Here is a 25,942-nt window from a genome sequence, read left to right on the forward strand (position 1 = left end):
TACTCTCGATTGACATTGACCTCATCCATGCAGTTGGTAGAGGATGCAGATACTCATTGCTGGTATGCTCAGATGAGATCATGGTTTGACCTACATGGTTTGCCAATAGAGGCACTACCACACTTTCATTACAACCTGGATTGTCCATTTTTGGATCTCACCCGCTCAGAGCAGAACCGCGTGATTAGGATGGATATCGTCAGAGTGAACATAGAGAGGACATGGACTAGTCCCCATGAGCCCTTCGCACGAAAATGGCTCATTACAAGAGCCATTTTCTACACCTCACCAAATGATTTTATCACCCGCCCGACGTACATGGATGTACACCTATCACATGGGATACGTTGTGCCATTAGACAGATTCGGACCTCATCACACCAACTGCGGATTGAGACGAGGCGATATGTGCATCAGATCTTGAATGACCGCATTTATCACCTATGCTACCAGGAGGCAGAGACAGTAGCACTACATTTGCTGATGTACAATCTATTATGAGATCTGAGGGAGATATCACTGCCTCTCCTGAGAGGGTTTTGGGCCGTTACGCAGGGTCATGGAGTTTGAGGATCAGAGATGCCAAGGATTGTACTTGAGCTTAGGAGACACATAGAGACCCTCTTGGTAGACAGGAGACCGAGCCACAATGTACCTAGACAGAGGATCCTGACAGATTTCTTTGGCACCAACAACCCAGCCAACACCCCTCCTGATACCTCCTCCATCGGGCCATCAAGGCACCGGCCACACTCCCAAGGAGTAACCACTGATAGAGCAATCATCTTGTGTCATGCTCATCGGCCATGCCCACCAGGTTCCCTACCACGGCATCCTCTCCATCGCCCTATCAGAGCCACTATTGCTCGGCATCGGAAGCGCCTACCTCGCTTCTGCGACCTCTCCATTCTAGACAGCCCCATGGCGGAGATACTTGATCTGAGGAGAGGGCAGCACTTCAACTGATCAGCATATATGGATCTACTTGATATACATTTTCTAGTATTTTCTACTCAGTATCATCTAGGAGTCTTACTTCCAGTTCTTATAACTGTAAGATTCACAGTATCATCTAGAAGTCTTACTTACAGTTCTTATAACTGTAAGACTCAGTTTATTGTACTTTTCAGTTTCATTTCGTTGTTCTCTTTGATGAGACACCAACTTCAGATATACTTAGTTTTGGTCTCATAGGCCATTATGGCCTCTTAGAGACGTTAATATATCATTTCATTTCTCTCTCTCTCTCTCTCTCTCTCTCTCTCTCTCTCACACACACACACACACACACACACACACGTTATATTGATGTCTTTTGAGGCCGAATACAGCCAGGAGAACCAATTAACAAGCATAGAGATTCAAGAGACTGAAAATTGACTAGATTCTAGCGCCTCACTCTGCAAGGGTCAATGCACTGCTTCAAAGCTGTCAGGGGAGCATGTACTGCTTAATCATAGGCAAAGCATTCCAACAAGTTATTCTCAGTGCCCTTCAGATCTGTCATGCTAATGTTTGATGCTTTGCTTGGGAGGTGATGGGCACTGCGAAAGGCAGCAACTGTGTGAAAGGCATGGAGTTGAAGTAGGTGTGCCCTCTCAGCAAAAACTTGCAAGGGATTGCAATGGAGACATTTTGCGCCATTTGCCTTGCATGTATGGTTACGCATAGACTTTGAAGAAAGGTCTTATTACGTGAGAGAGAGAGAGACAGAGACAGAGACAGACAGCATATACCACTAGAGAGACCAAGGGAATTTTTTACATCACCTTGCATTCACATTTACAATGCGAGCCTCATGATTACATTAAGCTATCCACTTGAACCTTTTTTACAATCGTTTAATCTTCAAGCGGACAACCTTCTCCGAAGTGCCCATGGAAGGCCTTGAATGCAAAAAATCGACTCCAGGTTCAGGTGCTTGATTCCTGTCTGGGTTTTGAAGCAACAGCTGCTGCTGCTGCTGCTGTCGCCGTTTCTCCTTCTTTAAGCGCTTTTTCTCCTGATAATCCGGGTCATTGTGTCTGTCCTGCCTTTTCTCATGAGAGCCAAAATCATGCTTGTGCTTCTCTCTTTCCCGTTCTCTCTTCTTCCCCCCGTCTTTCCTCTCTTCCTCTGTTCTCTTCTTCTTCTTTTGCTTATGTGCAGCACTGTCATCTGCAACTCCCATCTCAATCTTAGAAGAGTCATCCTCTTCTGGCTTGATCATTGGTTGCTGCACCATATTTTCCTGCAAATTCTCTTCTTGCCGGTACTCCACAAGGCTTTCTGCAACATCCGCTTGTTGCTCCCTACCAGACACAGAAGTACCAGCATCTAACACAATCCTATTTACAAGAACATCCAAGGTCTTGGTACGTTGTTTGGTTGTCAAATCCTTCAAGCCTGTAGGTTTTTGGCGTTTTCTCAATTCACCATTTTTACCAACACTCCTGTCATTAGAAGAAGATGGATCCTTTTGCACTTCACTTTTATCTATGCCATCACTTTCCTCCTTGACAAAAGCATTTCCAGATCCTCCATGCTTAATACTAAGGGGACTCTCAGCAGTAAGGAGCTCTTTCTTCACACCCATATCAACCGACATTGAAGAGCTCTGGACTGGGCCAGACCCATGGCCTTCATTTTTTACATCTTCTAGAACATTATCCTGGGTAGATGATGTTGGCTTCAACCTCAGTTTCAAAACCCCCACTTTCCGATCACTTTCTTGCTTTCCACTAGATGTCCCACTTGCTGTTGGAACAGTTTCTTTCAATGATTGTGAACCAGTGGTAACCAAACGAATACGAACAGGTTCAACTGGAGTCACGGGAGTCTCTGGCGGTTGTTGAAGGCGTACTTTTATGGAAGTGGTATTGGCTTTCGGCTCTTGGGCTGTCATATTTTCCACTGGAGCTGCCATTTTTGGAGCTGACTGGAGGCTTCTGTCAGACCTTCCCATACGAAACAATGTAGCTGGCCTGAAAAAAAACAAAAGTACATATATAATGAAACAAGGTTTCCTAATAAATTTGAGGAGAGGAAGAAAACATGCACACACACGCACGCACACACACACACACACACACACACACACACACACATATGTAGAGACAATAGAAGCGCAATCAGTAAACAGTCAGTGTATGTGTGCGCGCACGCGCATTCGCACATGCACGCATATGTAGAGGCAATGCTTCCAGGCACAATTCCAACGAGTACAAAGAAAGTTTTTCCAGTTCGATTACTGGCTCCAGCTTCATAGAAAGGTTCCAGGCACAATGCCAACGAGTACGAAGAAAGTTTTTGCTCTTTGATAACTGACTCGAGCTTCATAGAAAGGTTGCAGCTAGGTTGCACATCTCATAGATAGCAACCAACCCCTCCATCCTGCACCACATTATTATAGCAGAACATGCAGCCTGCCCGCTACACACAGATGCTTCAGGTTAGCTAGTCACTTCATAAGGGTAGGATCTCTTGGGAACATGACAGAAGGAAGACAACAGCTCTGATGATTGACACCTTAATTAATGCATCTAGTATCATAAGGGGTAGAGAGCTGCTAGTATGCCAAAGTGACCAGAAGGCTGACAACACATGGCCAATCCATAGATGCGATGCCAACTTTTCAGTCCGGGTCAGCTAGCAAGGCAGGAATTGAATAGTCATTGGAGCTGAATAGAGTCAGTAGAGACAAAATTAGGCATATATGTTCATGGGACATGGATACATGTTGAGACTCTCCTCCACAAATAAACTTATACTGAGACCACTTCACAGTGAATGCAGATGGGTTTATCCAAATGCCAGATTAACTTGGAATTCATATGTGTCACACCCTTGGGATTTCCATGGGCTAGATTAGGGTCTCATGCTCCAAATTGAAGCCGAAAGAGAGGTGGTGTCCATGCGAGAGCATCATAACCTAGAACTACACAGTCTGTGATAAATGTAGCCCACCAGCCCTGCCCCAAGTGTTCAGCTGACAAATGTTATGCTGACATGTGTTTGGTTGACAAGTGTCCCAACTAACAAGTGTTCGGTTGACGGGTGTCCAGCTGACATGTGTTCAGCTGACAAGTCAAAGTAGCATCCAGCACACACTTGCAGCCCTCTCCATCTGCTACCTACTTCTGGAACTTTTATTAGGATCAGCAGCGCATTCCAGCAACTTGTGTGGATGGTGCCACCAGGTTGGCAATTAGTGGCAACTGCGCTCCCAGGAGTCAAATGACTTCACCAAACCGACCAGGCAGCAAAACTAAGAGGACAAGAGGTACTTTGACCACCATTGCTGTCAAAACTCCGAAGGATCTCCTCGTAGAACGCTCCTGGCACATGACTCAAACCTGCAACCAAACCAAACAAACAAGAAGGGGGTGCAAGCCTGACTCACCTCCCAACCATGACAGCCGTGGGCAAGCCCACAGTCTTGGCTGTCCCCACCGAGCCACGAGCCGAGCTAACTAGGTTGACATACCGACCACCTCGCGACGTCCCATACCGCCACGAAGCTACCCTCGCCAGCCTCGAGATTGCTGCCGACCTCGGTTGCATAAAGCAGGTGCACGTCTGCACTAGATCCAGCTCCAGACCCTAGAGCTCTCACAAATCTCGCGAGACTCTATATATCTAATGACAAACCTTGGCCACCCTTTTATAGGCTCTTGGCCGGTCATCGGACGCCACACTTGGGCGCCCGCCTGTCCATACTTGGGTGCCCACCTGTTAGTCTATCCCTAACTCAGCTCGCTAATCAGCCTGCCTAGCTCCAAGCTTCCCCAAACCTCGAAGCTAGTCTTGTGTGCGTGTAGCACACGGTAGATACACACTGTGCACAACATGACATACTCCCCTTAAATTCCTTCGCAACTTATAACATTTCTTAAATATCTTGCAAAAAATTACGTGCTGCATCATGCTGAAGTATTATGAGAGGGGAGGGTTAGTGCCTATTATATACATCTTATAAAAAAAGAAATCTCTAAAAATATTAAAAAGAAAATTACTAAAAACATCGTAGTGCTGAAAATTGACACACACTCTAAGGCTATTCACATCATTGCCTGTGGAAAATGCTAGAACATTTTGTTTTGCACGTGATCTCCTTTTCCCTAAACTAAAGTAGTGTGGCCACTATCATAAGATATAAAAATACATGTATATATATCTTACGTCCACGACCTTTCAACAAGTCGGTCATCGGTAGTGTGATCTGAGAGTACTCCCGCACAGATTTCCGAAGAAAAACAACAAAACTGAGAAAAGAACGAAGTTGTTTCATTGTTCCCGATATAGGGCAGTCCAGAACCTTCTGAACTCGGTCATAGTCAATGCTCAATCCATCTCTAGTGATCTTGTGTCCCAAGTAAATGATGTCTGTCATAAAAAACTCACATTTACTTAATTTAGCATATAGTCGATTCTGTCTTAAAATAGATAAGACAATCGTGAGGTGTCTAACATGATCCTCAAGAGTATGACTATATATCAAAATATCATCCAGGAACACCACCACAAATTTCCCCAAATGTTCACGAAAAGATCGTTCATCATTTGCTGGAAAGTGGCTGGAGCATTAGTTAACCCAAAAGGTAATACGAGAAACTCGTAATGGCCATACCTAGTCCGAAAGGCGATTCTTTCGACATGCCTTTCATGAATACGTATCTGGTGATAGCCAGTACGTAACTCTATCTTCATGAAATATTTCGCTCCTGCTAACCGGCCAATCAGGTCATCTGATCTAGGGAGAGGATAACGGTTCTTAATTGTCAGCTTGTTCAATCTCTTGTAATCTATACACATTCTCCAGGTGTTGTCCTTCTTTCTCCTAAGCAACACAGGTGCACCCAAAGGTGATTTACTTGGACGGATCTGGCCCATCCTCAAATAATTTTCGAGTTGTTTAGCCAACTCATCTTCCTCAGCTTGGCTCATCCTGTAAGGTGGAATATTGACAGGATGAGCACCAGGGATCAAGTCAATACGATGATCTACTACCCTTTCAAGTGGTAAACCCGATGGCAGTTCCTTAGGAAATACATCTTGAAACGAATCAAGTATCTTCTGTAATTCTTTGCTTTCAAATACACTGAATTCATTGACATCCATGGAAGGTATGAGAAATGAAGAAAGTGGAATCAATACACAATGAAAAGCGATATACAAAGAAGAATCCATTATATTTTCAAAATCAACTGTATTTACAAGAGGTCCCTGAGAGGGATGTATATAATCACCTAAAATACTATACAGGGTGTTCCTATGTTGAAAATAAAAAATATGACTAGACTAATCTATCTGGACTTGAAGAGTCTTAAACCACTCTATCCCTAATAACAAGTCTATATTTTCTAGGTGCATAACATAGCATTCTAGAGTATCTTTGTAGTCCTGAATCTGGATTGGTAGCATCTCCACCTTTCAATCCCATACTTGCCTTCCCGCAGGTAGGCGTACCTCATAGATATGATCGTTGGGTGTCGTATCAAGACTCAATTTCTGCACAAGTTTATAGTTAACAAAATTGTGTGAACTGCCAGGGTCTAGAAGAAAGTGGATTCTATGGCCATTCACTTCTCCATAAACTCGGAGAAGATCATTCAAGTCAAAAACTTTAGAGTTGAACAAACAATCAGAACATGTAATAGGGCGAGAAAGTATAGTAACTGACGTACCTATCAAAGACAACTGGTTAGCTGCCTTTGGCTTGGGTCCTGCGTTGGTCTTTGCACCCTTTTGTTTCGGGCACTCATTACGCATGTGTTCTTTTTCTTCGCAGATGAAACAACGTTCCTCCTCCTTGAGCTTCAAAGCTTTAAGGAGTCGTTTCTTCTTCGCTGGTGTCGAACTTGAATTCTTCGAAGATTGGTCCGAAGACTTTCCTTCAGTCGTGTTAGCCGTAGGTGCCGAGAACTTTCTTTTATGCTTGTTCCCCTGCTCGGTAACTGGTTTAGACTTGGAAGAGACCATTGTATCATCATAGATACGAGCTGAATGAATGGCTTCGTCCCATGTTTTGCATTTGTTATTTTTAACCTGTAAACGGTATGAGTCTGGTAAACCAGCTACGAAGAACCCCAAAAGAGTAGTGGGATTCATCTTTGTAGCTTCATCTGCTGCAAGTCCCTAAACTTCTAGAGGTAGACCTCATAAGTGAGGTGCTGCGAGGTCATGGTCAAAGCGGAAAACCGGGCAACATCATCATAATCATCCTCTCTCTTGAGGATTCCTTCTTGAAGACGTCTTCAAATTGTGCCCAAGTCGTTGGCTTAGGTTTGAGTTCTTTCCACCAAAGCAAAGCTTTGCCTCAGAGGAAACCTGTTGCTAACTGGATCTTTTTTCCATCATCATATGGATAAAACTGAAAATGGACCTGCCACTTATGTAGCCAAGTGTCCACGATCTCCTTGGTACGCTGCTTTTGCTCGCCCCCGAACGGTTTCGGAGTAATGTTGGGGCCTAAAGCAGAGGCCAAGGTATCCATACCCGAAAGAGTAGAGACGGTAGTGGTCAAGAGAGAGATGGAATTCTGCAAAGCTTGCATCTGGGCGGCAATTTATGCTTGACGTTCCGAAGAAGAAGCTTCGAGAGCTACTTTGAACTCTTGGAAATCTGATTTTGACACATAATCGTCAAAAAGATTGGCATCGGTATCTTCCGTAGCCGGCAAGCCTTCGCGTTCGATAAGGGGCTCCAACTCCGATTCTTGGGTCGACATCTTGAAGAGGACAAGTGGAGAGAAATTTCGATCTTTGCACAATAAAAGTGCGAGAGAACTTGAGAGCTTGAGAGCTTGAAAACTTGAGAGATGTGTGGCAAGAAGCCCACTTAAGGGGTTTGTATAACCTTCCCCAAAAGCAACTTGAGCTTTTGCTTTTGTGTTTATATATATATATATATATATATATATATATATATATACATATATATATATTGCTTTCTTTTAAAAAAAAACACACCTTTAAACCTTAGAGGGACCTTTAAACTCTTAAAAAAAAAGTTTAATCTAAAAAAAAGACCGAAACAGTCTAAATCGGCGTTTCAATGCCTTTCTGTTTTTTTTCCCCCCTCTTCCCTCCTGGATTTATCGTTGCCGGCGCCTGCGTTGCTGTCTTCGGCCACCTGGCTGCCGTCCATGCTTTCTTGCCGGCGCCACTTTGTGCATGCGTGGCTGTCTGTGCCAGCCTACGCCAGCCTGCTTGCGTAGGCGTGGCCCTGCGTAGGCTTGGCCACAAGCCGGCGTAGGCCTGGGCGCTTGCCTGGTAGGCCTGGGCGCCTGCCTGCGTAGGCTTGGCCGACTGCGTACGTAGGCCTGGCCGACTTCATGCGTGCGCCTCCAACAGCCAGCAGTACACGACTAGCACTTGACCACCCACGATCACCACGCGACCGCCTACGATCAGCACTCGACTGCCAACGATCAGCACTCGACCGCCCACGATCACCACGCGACCGCCAACGATCCACATCTCGCGCTTTCTCTCTCTCGCGTTCAACAAAAAGCAAACATGCTTTTTTTTTCTCTCTCAACAGTTCGTGCGACTGCACAAGCACCGAATCTAGCCTTCTTCTTCTTGCAAAACAAATCAACCCTACTATACCACCTTCTCCTTCACGGGTTCTTTGATGAAAAAGCACATACTATCTGAAAAAACAGCAGCATGCATAAACAAAACAGCAAGCTTCTTGAACACATACCTTTCTTCGACCTCATCTTCTCTACCTACCGACTTGCTCGTTCATGAGGCACGCTCTGATACCACTGTCAAAACCCCAAAGGATCTCCTCATAGAATGCTCCTGGTACATGACTCAAACCTGCAAACAAACCAAACAAACAAGAAGGGGGTGCAGGCCTGACTCACCTCCCAACCATGACAGCCGTGGGCAAGCCCATAGTCTTGGCTGTCCCCACCGAGCCACGAGCTGAGCTAACTAGGTTGACATACCGACCAGTCTCTACCTCGCGACGTCCCATACCGCCACGAAGCTACCCTCGTGGGCCTCGAGATTGCTGCCGGCCTCGAGATTGCATAAAGCAGGTGCACGTCTGCACTAGATCCAGCTCCAGACTATAGAGCTCTCACAAATCTCGCGAGACTCTATATATCTAATGACTAACCTTGGCCACCCTTTTATAGGCTCTTGGCCGGTCATCGGGCGTCCACACTTGGGTGCCCACCCGTTAGTCTATCCCTAACTCGGCTCGCTAATCAGCCTGCCTAGCTCCAAGCTTCCCCAAACCTCGAAGCTAGTCTTGTGTGCGTGTAGCATACGGTAGATACACACTGTGCACATGACAATTGCTCCCAGGGGTCACATTGGAGCCGATATCTTTCAGAGATATAGGAGTCATAGTTGTTTCTCGTACGCGTACGAACCTGTTCGTACGTACGAGTCGTACGGTACGATACCGTACGAATTCGTACGATATCGTACGGTACGAGTTAGGGTTCCCCCCCCCAATTTTTTTTCCTTGAAAAAAATTTCCAAATGCTAAAAGAAAATAGAAACCCTGCTTTACGAAGATCCCAAATGCTCGCAATACTTCGCAACTTTCGTGTCCACTCAGTATTCCATATGGGGTTGTGGAGAGACCTAAAAAATCTGGCGAGGTAGACTGGTAGTGTACACTTGATTGGTAGGATGAGAGAATCTTGCTACATCACTTGGGGATCCCTGGTATAGGTAGGCTAGACAATTAGATTCTCAAGTTATGCACGAGGGAGAACATTTGGACATGGCCATTTTGATCTAGAGAGGAGTCCCTAAACTTATCACCCTAGATGCACTCCTCGTATTTGTGCAAGGACGGTCCCTTAGTCATAAACGCTACAGTGGGAGACCTTTGGTATTGCATTACCCATCCAGGTTCTTTTTTGGAGACAATCGGGAGATCCAACCGGGAGAGACACATATCCATGTACTGGTTTCTCAAGCACTGTAGACTCCTCCCCTCCCAACCTTCCCTCACATTCAAGCTTGAAGCTCCATAGCTTGTAAGTGTAAAAAATAAAAACCGTATTTTATCGTACCGTATCCCAAAATTTCATATCGTACCGAATATTCCCGTACGGTATCGTACCGTACGGTATCGTATTTTCGTACCGTGACAACTATGATAGGAGTGCATCACTACAGGCACAACCACAAGCAGTGGATGTGGAGAGCGTTTGAGGTCATAGATGCAGTGGAGACACATTGATCCATATCGGCCAGATAGAGGGCTTGTATCCCAGATGCTGAGTCGTCCTTTTTTTAAAGCTTGGAAGTTTTTCATATTACATGTTTCAGTAAGTAAATGGATATATTGTAAAATTGTCATACCCTTCAATGTTGTGTTCTTAGCTAAATTGTTTTATATTTATTTTGTGATATCCTTAGTTCATGGATGTAATGCAAAATCTTTGGTCTCATACACCTTTCAGTCTTTTGTGAACATTACTATAACTTTCTTTATTTTCTACAGAGGGCTACAAACAGCCCATGAAATAAAACGTCGCGCCATGTCTAATGAAGTGAGACATTCATATTTTAACAACAAAAATTTGATGAACAGAGGTAAAATAGATCAGCTCCAAGTACAATATGGACCACTGCAGAGCTGCACTCACTCTGTAGGGACAAAGGATTACATAACCCACCCAAAAAAATTACTCTTTTACACCTGTAAATAGGGAATCTACTCAAATGTACCAAGTCTAAAATTCTTGCCTAGCTTGGTAACTTGGTAGGCTCAGAGTATAGGCTCTACAGGGACATTATTAAAAGCTTCACTGTTATGCATAGTTCTGCAAATATAGGAAAAATTTACCTTCCAGCAAGAACTTGTAATATGCAGAAGGTGTGATGCCTCATGAGAGTGTTGTTGAAGGCTTTCCTGCTTTGAAGAATAAAAAGCAAACGGGAAAGTGTCGTGCTCTGCACGGATTCTTTTGAATCCTCTAGCAAGGTACTAATGTGTAAGATGTAAGCAAAAAGTTTGGTTTGCACTGCAAAAAACTCGGAGATTAAGTTCAGAAGAAAAGGCCGATGAGAAACAATCAAAAATCAAAGAGTCTGGAACTTCTTGGCATTAACAAGGACCATGAAATGACCCCTAACCACCCATTAATGGATTGCAAATCGATAGCACTATTTTATTACCTCTCAGAGATGGGTCTGTGTCAATCAGCTGAAAAGCAAGGTTGATCCCGGCATCAAGCCCTTTCAAATGGATCTCTAGCTCAAGGAATGCTTGCAACACTACCGCTCGTACTTTCCAGTGCATTGTTTTTGTATCTTTGAAGGGAAGCAATATCTGTTCAAAGAGATCCTGCACAAAGCCCTTTGCTTTATACATAAGTCATTTCAGCAGATAAATAAGATGAACTTGAAAAGAGTGGTAATTATTACAGCCCTACCAGTGGTAGCACAGGAGAAAATTTCAATGCTAACTTTGTAAGTGTGTGAATGCAGCTAATGGTAAGCAGATGGTTGTAACTTGGCATTATCCTGCAGTCAATCAGAAATCAACCTGTCAAAAAATATAAACAGCATACACAGTTGCGAGCTCTCTCTCTCTCTCTCTCTCTCTCTCTCTCTCTCTCTCTCTCTCTCTCATGTTTCTATGTTCCTAGAATTCGATGATGAGTTTCCATGGACAGTTTTGTATCACCCCAATGAGATAGCTATGTCTATGTTTTGTTTTTGATTTATTTTCCATTCCATGATGAGATATGCCATGGACATTATTGTATCACTTTGTCTCATAGGCCCATTGGGTCTTTAGTAGACGCCATAGTAACATGGGATGCCGTTCCATAGCCTTGGGAATGAGGGAACGTGTTCCATAACCTGTGTCGTTCCCGTTCCCGTTCCGCAAATGTGCATCCTTGGCTAAAGGCATTTTGGGTTTAATTTCTGAGTAAATGAGAATTTTAATATTTTTCTATGATTATATCATATTATATGTGGTGTATGACATTGCATCTAAAAGGCTTGGCAATATATGCTGTTGCATCTCCTTAGCTTGCAAATGGTAGCCATATGGTGATGACATTTCTTTCTAGGTTCCCGTTCCCGTTCCAGAACAGACCCCCATTCCATCTGTCCGTTCCCGTTCCATGTGACTATGGTAGACGCTCTCTCTCTCTCTCTCTCTCTCTCTCTCTCTCTCTCTCCCGGATGAGTCCTTGTGTGGTTAAGATATATTAAATGTCTTTAGTAAACGCTTAATCTCTCTCTCTCTCTCTCTCTCTCTCTCTCTCTCTCTCTCTCCCGGATGAGTCCTTGTGTGGTTAAGATATATTAAATGTCTTTAGTAGACGCTTAATCTCTCTCTCTCTCTCTCTCTCTCTCTCTCTCTCTCTCTCGGGGCGGATGAGCCCTTGCCCGGTATACAAGGTTGATTGACTGTTTTTATTCAGCTATCCCATCATTTACTGTTCCCTATGCCCAGCATAGTAGGATCTAGATTTTTCATCTTGAGATAAGAACGACCAATTGGCTAACATGGTAGTGCTGGGTGACTATTTTTGCAGTTATTAGTGCACCTACAAATGCAGACAATGAGGACTATTATGTGGTATTGTGCAAGCAACCCAAAACAGTCCTCTCAGAGCAGGTGAAGGATGGTTGGGATAATGTTTTTGACATTGGTGATAAAGTGCTCTATGGTATGATGTAATTATGCAAAACTCCCATTTGGCAAAAGCAATTACGTCCTTCTAAAGGATGCCCATAGGAGGAGGACACTCAGACGAATGAGGCCGCCATAGTAGCGACGAGAGGGCCACCATCTCGCCCCTCCACTAGAGTTACCCTGCCTCATGCCACCGCACTTTGGAGAGCCACACGAGTTGGTGTTAGAGTTGAGCTATGGTGGCTTGAAGGTGAAGTCAAAAATAGCTATGGTATTGAAGCAAAGAGAGGAGGAGAGAGAGAGACAGTGAGAAAGTACAAGAGTACAAGTGTAGAGAGATTCACATGACTGTAAATGATGTGATAGTTGCTTGATTAATTTTCAACGAAGTACATGTACCTTTAATAAGCACAAGGGTTCTCCTCCTGACATCACTGCTTATGCCACAACACACACAAATATCTAGATATTATTGGTATCCCTCTAAGAGGTAGTTCACACACACACACACACACACACACACACACACACACACACATACTTCCTCACTCATAATAGTGGGTTCACACACAAGTAAGACCTTGATTCCCAACAAGATGGCCTCACCCTCCTCGACCTCGAGCACCCCAAGCTCACCAATCCCAGATTGACGAGATCTTCGCCCGCCACCAAGTGTCTATAGCTGCTACCTCGTCCTATCTTCTCCTCGGCCCTGCAGATCTAGGGACCCTCCTCACCCCCTTGTCGATGCTGGACATCCTTTATAGACCTCTACCATACATCGATAGATAGCTCCCTCTCCACACTCGCACCCCCGTATCCTCTACACCTACTTTGTATCCACGATGATAAGGATGGTGATGACGATGATGATCCTATTAGACATCATCCCCTTCTTGCTGGCTTCCTGCTTGGTGTCCTATTTTAGCCTCTAGGGCTGACCATGTTAGCTATAGGGGCTGGTCACCCCTCACATATTTTTCCCCTATTTTATCCCCATTTTTATGGTGTCTTGGATATTTATCCTAGTCGTGGACATTTACCCAGTCGTGTGGATGCTAGTCAGCTGCCTACTTTTGGGCATATATATAGCTGGCTTGCCTCCCTCATCTTCACTGCTTGCTTAGCATTGTTTGTTGCAATCCCTCGGGACATGTATTCATCGTTGATGATATTGAGAGCAATTTCTCACCTGTGTTTCCTCTCCATCTCTCTCTCTCACTCTCTCCTATGTTTCCACTTTCCCTTCTTCCGCTGCACATTCTATCATGGTATCGGAGCGCCAGTGGCTTCAGTGTTGGATGCTCCCTCCTCTACCTCTTGTGTTTCTGCGTTTTTCTGCAGATGGACAGATCTGCGCTTTTTCTTCTCAGGTTTGCTGCTGGTCGCCTGCCTCTTCCAGGCGCTTCTCCATTGCAGCCCGAGGTCATCCTTTATAGGTTTGACCCCTGAGATCCCTTCTTCACCTGTCGGCTGCTCTGTTTTCAGGGCAGCAGCACCTTGGAGTGCTGCGTTTTTCTGTAGGTGTTGTCTACAGCAGTTTTGCAGCAAGTCTTTAGTATTCAGCAACATCTATCTCCCCCCCCCCCCCCCCCCCCCCCCCCCAGTGCTGGCCGCCTATTCTGTGCAAGACAACAACAGCCTACATGCTGCGTTTTTTCTCCTACAGGTTTTCTGATGCCGATTCGCTGATTTGAGGCTTGGGTGTACCTATTTCTTCTGCGTTTCCAGATTCAGCCCTTTCTACTGCCCCGAATACCTCTGCGTTTTCAGATTTGCAGCCATGGTTTCTGCGTTTTCCTGGACTGATTTCTACTGGTAGCTCTACCTTCACTTGGGCTTCATCCGTTGGACCCGAAGGTACCTTCTCTTGAGCGTTTTTCCTCATAGGAGGTGTGGACGCTGGTTGTCCTGAATTTTCAAGTTTGTAGCCCTTGTTTGGCTGTGTTTTCTTCTCCAATGGACACAGATCACTTGCAGAGGGGGTTTCTTGTTTGGATTGTGGCTTTGGAGGCAATTTGGTACTTGAGGAGGATACTGAATTTCTAATTTCAGTCAGCGTTTTGCTGATTTCGGAGCATCTATACCTATGCTTTGTTCCTAGCCTACACAGTTTCCCGGTTTCTTCATGTTCCTTGCCTTCTGTTGGCGGTGGAGTGATGTTTTTTGCTGGACAGCAGTGTTTTGGCTACGTTTTTTGCTTCCCAAAGGAGTTTTCTACACTCAAAGGGGGCCCAATCTCTCGCTACTTCACTTGAGGATCAGTTTCGGGAGCTGTTTTGTTTCTGTGGAGACTTTCTTCTGTGTGACAGGAGTTTACAGATTTTGAAGGAAAGCAGTGATCTTTTCAGAGATCCTGAGCATAGTTTATTTTGTCCGAGCCTATGTTCTTTGCAGTGTTTGCAAAACAAGGAGGGTGTTTTGCCTGTGAGGTGCGATCCTTTCACATGGATCACTTGTTTGTTGCTGATTCTTGGGATCTTGTTACCATTGCAAGTTATATATTCCTGCTTCCCTTCCTCATTGTGCGGAGTCTACCTCTGCCTCTCTTTGTGATGCTTCTGGGGATGCCCCTCCCCCTGCCAGTTCTGCAGGTTTGTTGTTTTGGAGGATGGTTTTTTGGACCCGATGGGATGCTTTGGATCTGTGGTTGCTAACCGTGCCTAGGGCACAGTGGTACTTCCAGAGTTTTTTGGATTTGGATCGGAATCAGGTTGGGCTTGTACCAGTTCGATGACATCATCTTTCAGAGGGGGATGTGGAGTCCTTTCATCTGGCGATGCCCACCTCAGTGGAGTGTGCTTATGTACAGCATTGGGCAACTCATGATACGGAGTTCGAGTAGATGGACCCCATCTTTTCTACACAATCTTTACATCTTGTGATGCCGACCTTTTCAGAGGATGCTTTTGTACAGCATTTGGCTACTCTTGATACAGAGTTCGAGCAGATTGACGCTATTTCTTTTGAGGGTTCAAGTGAGGATTGATTATATACAGAATCTCATCTTGGTTGGTTTTGGTTTTTCATACCTTCTCCAAGCTGGATACACGACATACGACTTCGGGGAGTGTTCTTACACTTGGGTTTGGAATCATTATTTGGAGCAGCACGTCGCAGCCTGCATGGTTGTTTTCTTCCAAAGGAGCGGTGTACCTGGCAGCTTGTTCTGTGCTTTTGTAGCTGAGTTGCTGAGGAGATTGCTTATGGAGCTTTCTTGGTACCTGTTTCTGCAGTCTTTCATCTTTGATCGAGGACGACGTCTCTGGCTTCTTGGAGTTCACTCAGCATCCGATGCTGAGAGGGGGTGTTAGACATCATCCCCTTCTTGCTGGCTTCCTAATTGCTGTCCTATTTTAGCCTCTAGGGCTGACCATGTTATAGCTATAGGGGTTGGTCACCCCTCACATATTTTTCCCCTATTTTATCCCCATTTTTATGGTGTATTGGATATTTATCCTAGTCGTGGACATTTACCTAGTCGTGTGGATGCTAGTCAGCTACCTACTTTTGGGCATATATATAGCTGGCTTGCCTCCCTCATCTTCACTCCTTGCTTAGCATTGTTTCCTGCAGTCCCTCACATACGATGTTTTCTCCCCTCTTGCTCGGGACATGTATTCTTGGTTGATGATATTAAGAGCAGGTTCTCACCTGCGTTTCCTCTCCATCTCTCTCTCTCACTCTCTCTCTCGTTTGTTTCCACTTTCCCTTCTTCCGCTGCACATTCTATCAAATCCATACATATCTACATTTACCTAGGGATCAGTGTTAGTTTCTTTGATATGTTGCCTTTTTTTCCATGATGAGATTCAACCTTTTGTCTCATAGACCCGTTCGGTCTTTTGCAAGACGTTAATATATTCCTCCTGCTCCTCCTCCTCCTCTCTTTTCCTCTCTCTCTCTCTCTCTCTCTCTCTCTCTCTCTCTCTCTCTCTCGTCATCAGCTGATCACGGCACATGTCACTCTACATAGGATCATCTGCTGATTACATGTACATACACTAGTGTTACATGTTTTCTTTTTATTTTTTCTTTCAGTTTTCCATGACTCTGTATATCCATCGTACCATTGTCACTTTTGGTCCATAGACCCTTGGGGTCTTTTTGTAGACGCTAATATTACTCTCTCTCTCTCTCTCTCACACACACCATGATGTAACTTTTGGTCTCATAGGTCATTATGGCCTTTTGAAGACGTTAATATAACATTTCATTTCATTTCATTTCTCTCTCTCTCTCTCTCTCTCTCTCTCTCTCTCTCACACACACACACACACACACACACAAGTAGATAAAACAGAAAAACAATAAAACAATAAAACAAGAAGAAACTGAGAACCTGCTTATTAGTAAAGAGACCAAGTCATTAAAATATTCAGAGGAAAAAAAACGGACAGGATTACAGATGAGAGTGTTGGAAAAGATACCTGTCATACTGCAAGAACGTGTCTATGCGCTTCAACATTCGTGATAACGACTGTATACTCTGATACAATGGGAGGAATTAAGATACACGCTCATAATTGAAAAAGACAAGAGAAAACCTATTTAAACAAAAAAAACAAAGAGGCATCTAGGTGCATTTACATTAACAGCCAATGCCCTTCAGATCAGACTCATTGTGTGCCCATAAAAGTTAAATAGTTTGACTACTATTCTTCAACAACTCAAATTGTTTATGATCCATGATAAGACTTTGAAGAGAGTAACAATAGGACCTTGAAGACATCCAAGAGGCAAGTACCATAGTGTTAGTCCCACGTTCTCCTAAGATAAGGGGATATCCCATGGCCCGGTAAATGCATCTAAAAACGGGGTTCGAAAATTAAGATCCGGGGTTAACCTAAGTATAGCATACTAGGTTAGCCTATGTAAATTAGACCTATGGCTCAGTTTGGGGGAACAAGCGTCTCAGTTTGGACGAATCAGGATAGTCCTCAAGGATCACTCAGTGTAAGGTCACCCTCCAGGTGTGCCTTGGTGGCATGGGACACCAAAGTCTTACTGCACTTGGATCTTTGCCCTAGACGAGTACCCCAGCTTCCAGCTCTGGGTTGGATCTAGATAGATCCTATGGCTAGGTGGTGAGCTCAATGGGTTCGTCTCAAAGATCCCAAACTAGTTGACTACAGCATTAATGCTGATTAAGTAAAGAAGGGCTTTACACATGAACCCATCAATTCATGAGTTACTCCAATTTTATGAATGGTGAAAGTATAACGGGGTTGAAAACAATGGCAGCTATAGCTTATATCATTGCGCTTATTAACTTTTTCACAACAAAAAAGGAATAAAGGAAAAATCCGCAGGCTTTATTTCTCTCACACAAAACAGAGGTTGGGCGTATCCATTTGTGCAATTGCTTCAATGTTTGGGTCCAACCAAATAAAAATTGGGTTGTTTAATTGTTTTTAATCCTGAGAGTGCAACCGGGGAGACATAGGGTGGGGCACTCCCGCAAGTACATATGGGCGGCTGCTATTTTCCACCCAAGTGTAACATGAAACAGTCGTGTGCAACTGCAACAGTCTTTTCTCATTGCTTATGAGCAACACTGCTGCTAGCCGCCTATGTGCTGTTTTGCCACAATGTTTGGTCTGCAACAGCCATATGCTGCAGCTATGTCTTGACTCATGGTTGTAACACCCTCCCAAATATCTTGGTCAAACTGTTCAATGAGTATATTTTCTAGGGACCCCCTGAAATTTGGTCAAAAAGCACCATATTACTTATCTACAAGGCACAATCATACTTGCACCTAGAAAATATACTCATTGAACAGTTTGACCAGGATAGGTGGGAGGGTGTTACAACCATGAGTGAAGAAATAGCTGCAGAAAACCGCTGTTGCAGACCCTAGAAATGTCAAAACAACATTTCCACAAACATTTTGGGCAAAACGACACAGCAGCGTTGATCAAAAGGAAAGAAATAGCTAAGAAATGACCATTGCAGTTGCACATGACTATATAATGTTGGAAAAAGGCAGAGCCTTGGGAGCCTTCACTTCTCGTGATCGGATAGGAGGAGCACCGTCCCTAACCTCTCTAGACTTGATAGGTTTTATGTTGATGAGTGGGCTTGCAGCCGTGGGGGCATGGTCAGTATCTTGGCAGGCACTACTTTTTCAGATCACACCCCGGTTATTCTGTCCCTAGAGGATCCCTGGAGGCATGACAAGCATGCTAGCTCTAGGATTCCGGACAGCCTCATTCAGGACCCCGAGATCTGTAGTAGGATAGAGTAGATATGGGCGGGATTGGACTTTATCTCAGGCTCTACTGCGTGTACATTGGATGTGGGCCTAGGGGAGATCAGCGGTTCCTTGCAGGAGGCAGCCCAAGTAGGTTGGAGGGATTCCGGGAGTAGGATAGGAGTCTGAGGAGGGGTCTTGCCTATTTGCAAGGGCTTCAAGAGAGATCCCCAAATAGCCAGTGGATTCAGTGTCAGCTAGCTCTAGCTGCAACCCGCACGGAGATTAGATCCATTGAGGAAAGGAGGGTGGAGTACAGGTATCATGCCAAAGCTTCATTCTGGACTCAGGCCAGTGACAGACTCACAGGGGATTTCTTTGAGATAGCCGACCCCACAGGAGGAGAGATGGCATTCGTAGGTTGCATGGCCAGGATGGAGCTATTGTTTCTGATCCCCCCCATGTGAGAGCCATCGCCACGGACTTTTTCAAATCTCTTCTCACTGGTGCCCCATTATCTCCACAGGTGATGGACACACGCGAGAGGGTTTGGCAACACACAAGAGAGGTGGTTCCCCCCTCTCTTCGATCCTTCTTATTGACACCATTCACTGTTGAGGAGTTGGCAGAGACAGTGAGACTGCACTTCCAAGGGGCAAATGCCCGAGGGCAGACAGGTTTCCAGTTTCTTTCTTTCTTCGTCACTGGGACCTCATAGAAGGCCGCCTTCGAGCTGCCTTCAATGAGATTATGCTCCCACGTGCCATGCTAGAGAGGCTCTCAGAGGGCTTGATTCCCAAGGAGGGTGGTCACAGATTGGACATCCGGCTGTGGAGACCCATCACTCTTCTAGGGACCGCCTATAAGATCTTGGCCAAGGCCATCAGCATGAGACTTCAGCCTTTTCTCCCGGACTTGACTCACGACACTTAGATTGGCTTTGTTCAGGATCGGAGCATTTTGGACAACATTTTTACCTTTTGGGAGGCGGAAACTTCAGCCAGGATGCAGCAACAGGACCTCATTGTGCTTCTCCTAGACTTGAGAAAGCCTATGATAGAGTGGATTGGAGTTTTTTGGAGGGCACGATGTGCCCGATGGGATTCCCCGTGCAGTGGATTCGTGGGGTTTCAGGCCTTTACTCAGCCTCGCACAGCCAGGTCCTCATTCTTGTAGGCCGTGGCGACAGATTCCCGCTTTCCCGATCCGTACGGCAAGGCAAGGCTGTCCTTTTGGCACCTTACCTTTTCCTATTCGTTGCTGCCGAGGCCATGAGCAATTTTCTCTCAGCCTAGGAGACCAGGGTCCAAGGATTGTGTCTCCCCCTCCGCACACAAGAGTTCATTCAGAGTTTGCAGATGACACAGTAGCCTTCATCTTAGGAATCTCTAGAGATTCGAAGAGGCGATCGAGGTTTTTTGCCACGCATCAGGAGCACAGATCAACTGGCACAAGTCGTGTGGTTTCTGGGTAGGCTCATGCAACTCCCCGACTTGTCAACCGGTTGAAGCTTTCCAATGGATCTTGAGAGGCACTCCAGTTCGCTACCTTGGATGCCACATGGGCATTGATCTCTCTCCGGAGCAGCAGCTCGCCCCCCTTCTTTTGAGCATTCGGAAGAAGCTTTTATACTGGACTTGTGCGAGACTCTCCCTAGCAGGTAGAGTGGTAGTGGCGAACCAGGTTCTTCTTGCCACCATGTACATCACCTCGTGCTAGGCCTTCTCGCGAGCATGTATTGGCCAGATTCAGCATTTGATCCGGAAGCTAAAAAGTTACATATCATCATCTCCTACAAGAAAGCATGATGGGTCGAATTTCCACATGTCACAATCTGTGACCATAAACTCCCCAAGACCGGCGCATTGGAAATGCATGCCACTAAGCATGCTAGAAGCCGGAAACCCTCATCACAGAGTGTAAGGTGGTTGCAGCCAAACAAGGGCGTGGTGATGCCCACACAGTCCAATGGGAGTTGAAGAGAAAAAAATCCCATGATCCTACTCCTGCATGAAGACTACGCACTTTGCTTGTGTTGACCTAGAAGGTCCCTCTATACAGGCCAAAGCGGCCATTAGGGTATGAATAATATCTCCCCAAATGGTACAAATCACTCTCATAGTGTGCCGGGCAGCTAACCCTGCTACAGGTACACTAAAATTTGGCACGCCCACTGGGACACTCGAAACCTGGAGTCCTATTAGCTCACCCTCATCTCTGTGTCCTCTGTATGCCCAATACATGCTCCCGTGGTAGTCCGGTCAGCCCACTCCTAGAGTCCTCTCTCAATACGCTGATGATCCCCTTCCACCCTTCCCTATGGCTTGGTAATCCCACCTTCTGTAACAATGCTAGAGGCCAAGACAACCCTCCTGGCCCAGCCAATCCTTCTGGCGTGGAACCCCTTTCCATGGTGCTAGGCCGAGTCAATGTCAAGCTTCCAATCTTCAAAGGATCCTCCACTGACGATGTAGATGACCACATCTAACGGTTCATCTCCATATGCAAGAGCTGAGGCCTTGGCCGCCAGGATGCCTTCTTGGTACTCTTTCCGTCTACCCGGCACACAAGTGATTCAATCAATTTTCAACTGACCACTTTGCGGATTGGGCCACCCTGAAGAACACCTTCCTCTGCACCTTGGTAACTATGAGAACCGCATGCTGACACTCGCGAAGATCAGTCAATAATCTCCTCAACCATACACAATCTACTGTAGCTGTGAAGACTTCCCTATACTCAGCCTCGCAAGTAGATGTGGCAACAGCGGGTTGTTTTTTGCTCAACCAAGATATGCATAAACTACCAAGAAAAAAACAATTTCCATTGGTGGATTGCCTAGTATCATAATCACTAGCCCAATCTCAATCACTGTATGCATAAAGTTGCAAGCTGCCCCCCCTGGGATAGAACAAACCAAGATCCAGGGTACCCTGAAGATAACGAAAAATGTGTTTGACTGCTTGCCAATGCTTTGTGCCTGGGCTGTGCATGAATTTGCTCAACAAAGACACCCCAAAAGATATGTTAGGCCTCGTGTTACACAAGTAAATGAGGCATCCCACTGCCTGGCTGTAAATGCCGGCCTCAAAATGCTCTCCAATGTCATGCATAGTAAGCCGTACACCTGGTTCTACTAGAGTAGAAATGCGCTTACATTCATCCATGTGAAATCTTTTTAGCAAACTTTTTATGTACTTAGTTTGCTGCATAACAATGCCATCATCTGTATGCATAAACTCTATGTCGAGATAGTAGTGTGCTTTGCTAGTTCGTGTAATGAGCATGTCATCTACATACAAGATGACTATGAGAATATCGGCACAAGTTTTCTTCACATACAATGTGCTTTCAGCTGGACTATTCACATAACCTTGGCTAGTTAGATGAGCATGTATTTTATCATACCAAGCTCTTAGAGCTTGCTTTAACCCATACAATGCTTTGTGTAACCTGCATACTTTATGTTCCTCACCAGGAACTACAAAACCAATGGGCTGATTTACATATACTTCCTCCTGTAAATCCCCATTTAAGAATGCAGTTTTGATGTCCAATTGATGCACTTTCTATCCTTTATGTGCAACCAATGCAATCGATGATCTTATCGTAGTCATTCTCGAAGTAGGAGCAAAAGTCTCCTCATAATCTATTCCCTTTTTCTAAGAGTAGCCTTTAGCCACAAGTCTTGCTTTGTACCTGTCAATACTACCATCAGACTTCCTTTTGACTTTGTACACCCACTTTGTTCCAATGACAAGCTTGCCTTTCAGCAAGTCCACATGATCCTAAGTATTGTTCTTCATGATAGAAGAGATTTTATCTTGCATAGCTTGCACCCAGTACTCATTGTGAATCAAAGAGACCACCCATGGCTAATGCAGACTCCCCATGATGCATATTCAATGCATGGCTGGAACTAGCCCTTGTTCTACCTGTGAGTGGAGCTGCAAGTTTGCTTTCTTGCAACGTTTTCAGCAACCATCTTGGCACCGACTTGGCTGTGTCTATGGCTATTTGCTCTTCCCTAACAAGATCTTCCACTTCTTCCATAGAAGGGGGCTGAATGGCTGGCTGTTCCACATGTTCTACACGAGGATTTTCTTGTGTAGGGGCTGGCTGATCTGAATCCCCCCTAATTGCAATGAATAATAGTCCATCAAATATGTCCTATATACCTGTATCATTACTTTTATACAAGCTATACATGTCCTGTACTGAATTTTCAGCAAATACCACATCTCTACTGACAAAAATCTTGCGTGTTGTTGGATTATAAAGATGGTATCCTTTGCTCTCATTGCTGTAGCCCACAAAAATGCATTGCATTGCTTTATCATCTAGCTTTGTTCGGAGTTGTTCTGGCAATGTGCATATGCCAAACACCCAAATGTACGCATATAATCCACTTTTGGCTTTCGGCTATACCAAGTCTCAAATGGTGTTATGGTTTTCAAAGCTTTTGTTGGACGCCTGTTCAACACGTGAGTGGCACATACTATAGCTTCCATCCAGAAATTGTGAGGCAACTTTTCTGTGCTTTCAGCATGCATCTTGACATCTCCATGAGAAATCTATTTTTCCTCTCAGCTACACCATTTTGCTGCGGTGTATAAGGCACAGTACATTGGTGTTTGATGCCCTTTTGAAGCATATAATCCTTGAATGCATTTGACATATATTCTCCACCTCTATCTGAGCGGAGTGTTTGGACTTTACATCCACACATATTTTCAACCATTGCTGCAAAGTGTCGAAAGCATGTAAACACCTCTGCTTTCGCTTTCAAGAGGTAAACCCAAGCAAACCTGGAGTAGTCATCAATGAATGTGACGAAATAAAGATGCCCCCCTATGGATGGTGTCCTCATTGGACCACATACATCACTGTGTATGAGCTGTAATTTACTTTCAGCTCTAACAACTCCATCCTTGAGGAATGGTTTTCGATGCATCTTTCCCAGAATACACCCCTCACATACATGTCTTGTTGGAGACTCAAGAGGCGGCATATTATCAACCATATGATGCTTCTGCAAAAGCATCAAACTCAGAAAATTTACATGCGCAAAACGTGCATGCCATAGCTCTGCATGATGCATAGCAAGAGTGTGGGTAGCCACTGTATTTGCATCATAAGTACGGTTGTCATAGCTGTCCAGCTCATACAAGCCTTTGTATCGTGTTCCAGAAGTGACTAATTCATAACCCTTTCATGGGTCTTTTACCAAACACTTCCCATCTTCAAATTCAACCTTTAAACCTTGGTCATTTATGGCTGAGACGGAGAGCAGATTTTTCTTTATCCCTGGAACATACAACACATTTTTCATACATATATTGGCACCATTGGCTGCAATAAGTATGACATTGCCAATTCCCTTTACTGGATATGTGGTATGATCTGCACATGATACAGTCCGGCCATTTGAAGCATAAACCAAGTGCTGAAATACATCTTTGAATGAAGTGATGTGGCTCGAAGCACCACTATCAAAATACCATGATACATCATGTCTGTCACATGCAATGCAAGACATATCATTGTCTAAAGCACTTTATGTATCACTAGTGCATGTGACCAAAAAAGTGTACTCTTCCTAAATTACATTAGCCGATTGCTGTGCTTTGTCATCACAAGAGTCTGCTACTGCATTGCCTGCATCTTTCTTTTTCTCTTTTGCAATCCGCTCTCTACATTCATTGATGTAGTGACCAGGCTTATGGCAGGAGTGACATTTGCCATTCTTTTTAGGGTTGTTTGCATCCCCTTTGTCAGACTTTTCACCACCAGAAGAGGGTTGTCCACCATGACCAGCCTTACTAGAGTGTTGTCCCCCATGCCTAAAGCTCTTTGCTTTACCCTTATCCTTGGCTGTAAATGCCTTGTCTCCACCACGGTTGCTAGATAAGTTTGCTCTTGTTTGCTCTTCCTGCAAGAGTAAACCCACCAGCTCTTCAAAAGTGACGGGATCACCACCTCCTCTCATAGAGAGGTTGAGAGAGGTGTGAAAGCCCAAGTAGCAAGGTGATAAAGAATGAAGAGTGTTGGTGACCAGCTGTCTGTTTGGAATAACCTCATCACTGTTCCTGCAAATCTTTCACTTTGGTGAGATGATCTACCATTGAGTTACCCTCATCCATAGAAAGAAGATCCAATTGCCTCTTCAAGTAGGCAACTCTTGCCTCGTTGCGTACCTGATACATTGCTTCCAATGCGTCCCATGCAAGCTTCGATGTCCTGCAAGACCGAATGTGCGGAATAATAGTCCTTTTCATTGAAAGGGCTATCAAGGACATGGCATGTGCATCCCTAGAGTCCCATCTCTTTTGCTCTTATGTGGGAGCAGGTTCTACCTCAGGAGCTCTTTCAGCACCTCCCCTTTGAGGAGTTGCTGGTTGTATGGTAAGTGGGCGTGTGTCATCACCACACACAATGTCCCAAAGCCCTTTGGCTACCAGTAAATTACAAATCATGAAACTCCATAGAGAGTAGTTTGATCCATCGCACTTGTCCTCCTGGGTGAGCACACCAAATACATCTGTAGCATTTTGAGCCATGTCGACAAAATACACCTGCAACCAAACCAAGCACCAATGTGTATTGCCACGCAACCAAATGTCCTATGCAAATAAACCTGCACCAAATTGTCCAATTACACACAATGTGTATACATATGCGACAAATCGCCGCTATAATCCCCAATTACATGCTCCAATCTGAAAAGCCCCAATTTTCAATGTGCAGTTAATTGCCCAATTTTCACAAACGCCCCAAATTTCTGCAACCGAAAGAGGCTTAATTTGCTGATTTTGACCTCAATTTGAAAAAACCCCAAATGCTAAGCAAAGCAGCATGTTCCATTTGGCATCAAATTGAGAAATCCCCCAAAATTATATGAACCCTGTACCAAAATGTCTGCAAATTGATTTGGGTAACTCTACAGCAAGTAAGTACTCTCCATGCAATTCTGCCTCCTGCAAGTTTCTATGCAGCCAGGAAATTTGGCAAACCCCCAAAAGTTACTGAACCGGAACTAAAATGCCAGCAAAGCCTTTTTTTTTTGAAAAATTCGAATTGAAAGTACCTGCAAGTGATATGTTGTGCTGTCAGGCGAGCAGGTAGGCGAGGACG

The 25,942-nt window shown here is 44.8% G+C and overlaps 1 protein-coding gene across 1 annotated transcript in view; it reads right to left on the reverse strand.

Annotated features, from left to right (window-relative positions):
• Positions 1 to 1,421: 1,421 nt before the first annotated feature.
• The window catches only part of TAF2 (TBP-associated factor 2), a 172,530-nt gene continuing 148,009 nt past the window's right edge, over positions 1,422 to 25,942 (reverse strand). The window contains exons 21-25 of the mRNA XM_086803702.1: positions 17,043 to 17,101; positions 11,393 to 11,483; positions 11,136 to 11,304; positions 10,804 to 10,981; positions 1,422 to 2,963 (exon numbers count right to left, since the gene is read on the reverse strand). Coding sequence (XP_086659828.1) covers positions 1,832 to 2,963; positions 10,804 to 10,981; positions 11,136 to 11,304; positions 11,393 to 11,483; positions 17,043 to 17,101 — 1,629 coding nt within the window. The 3' untranslated portion in view covers positions 1,422 to 1,831. The remainder of the gene's footprint in view (positions 2,964 to 10,803; positions 10,982 to 11,135; positions 11,305 to 11,392; positions 11,484 to 17,042; positions 17,102 to 25,942) is intronic.

Source organism: Cibotium barometz, chromosome 1 (genome assembly GCF_041138505.1).
Source record: "Cibotium barometz isolate CiBa-2024 chromosome 1, ASM4113850v1, whole genome shotgun sequence".
Classification (NCBI taxonomy): domain Eukaryota; kingdom Viridiplantae; phylum Streptophyta; class Polypodiopsida; order Cyatheales; family Cibotiaceae; genus Cibotium; species Cibotium barometz.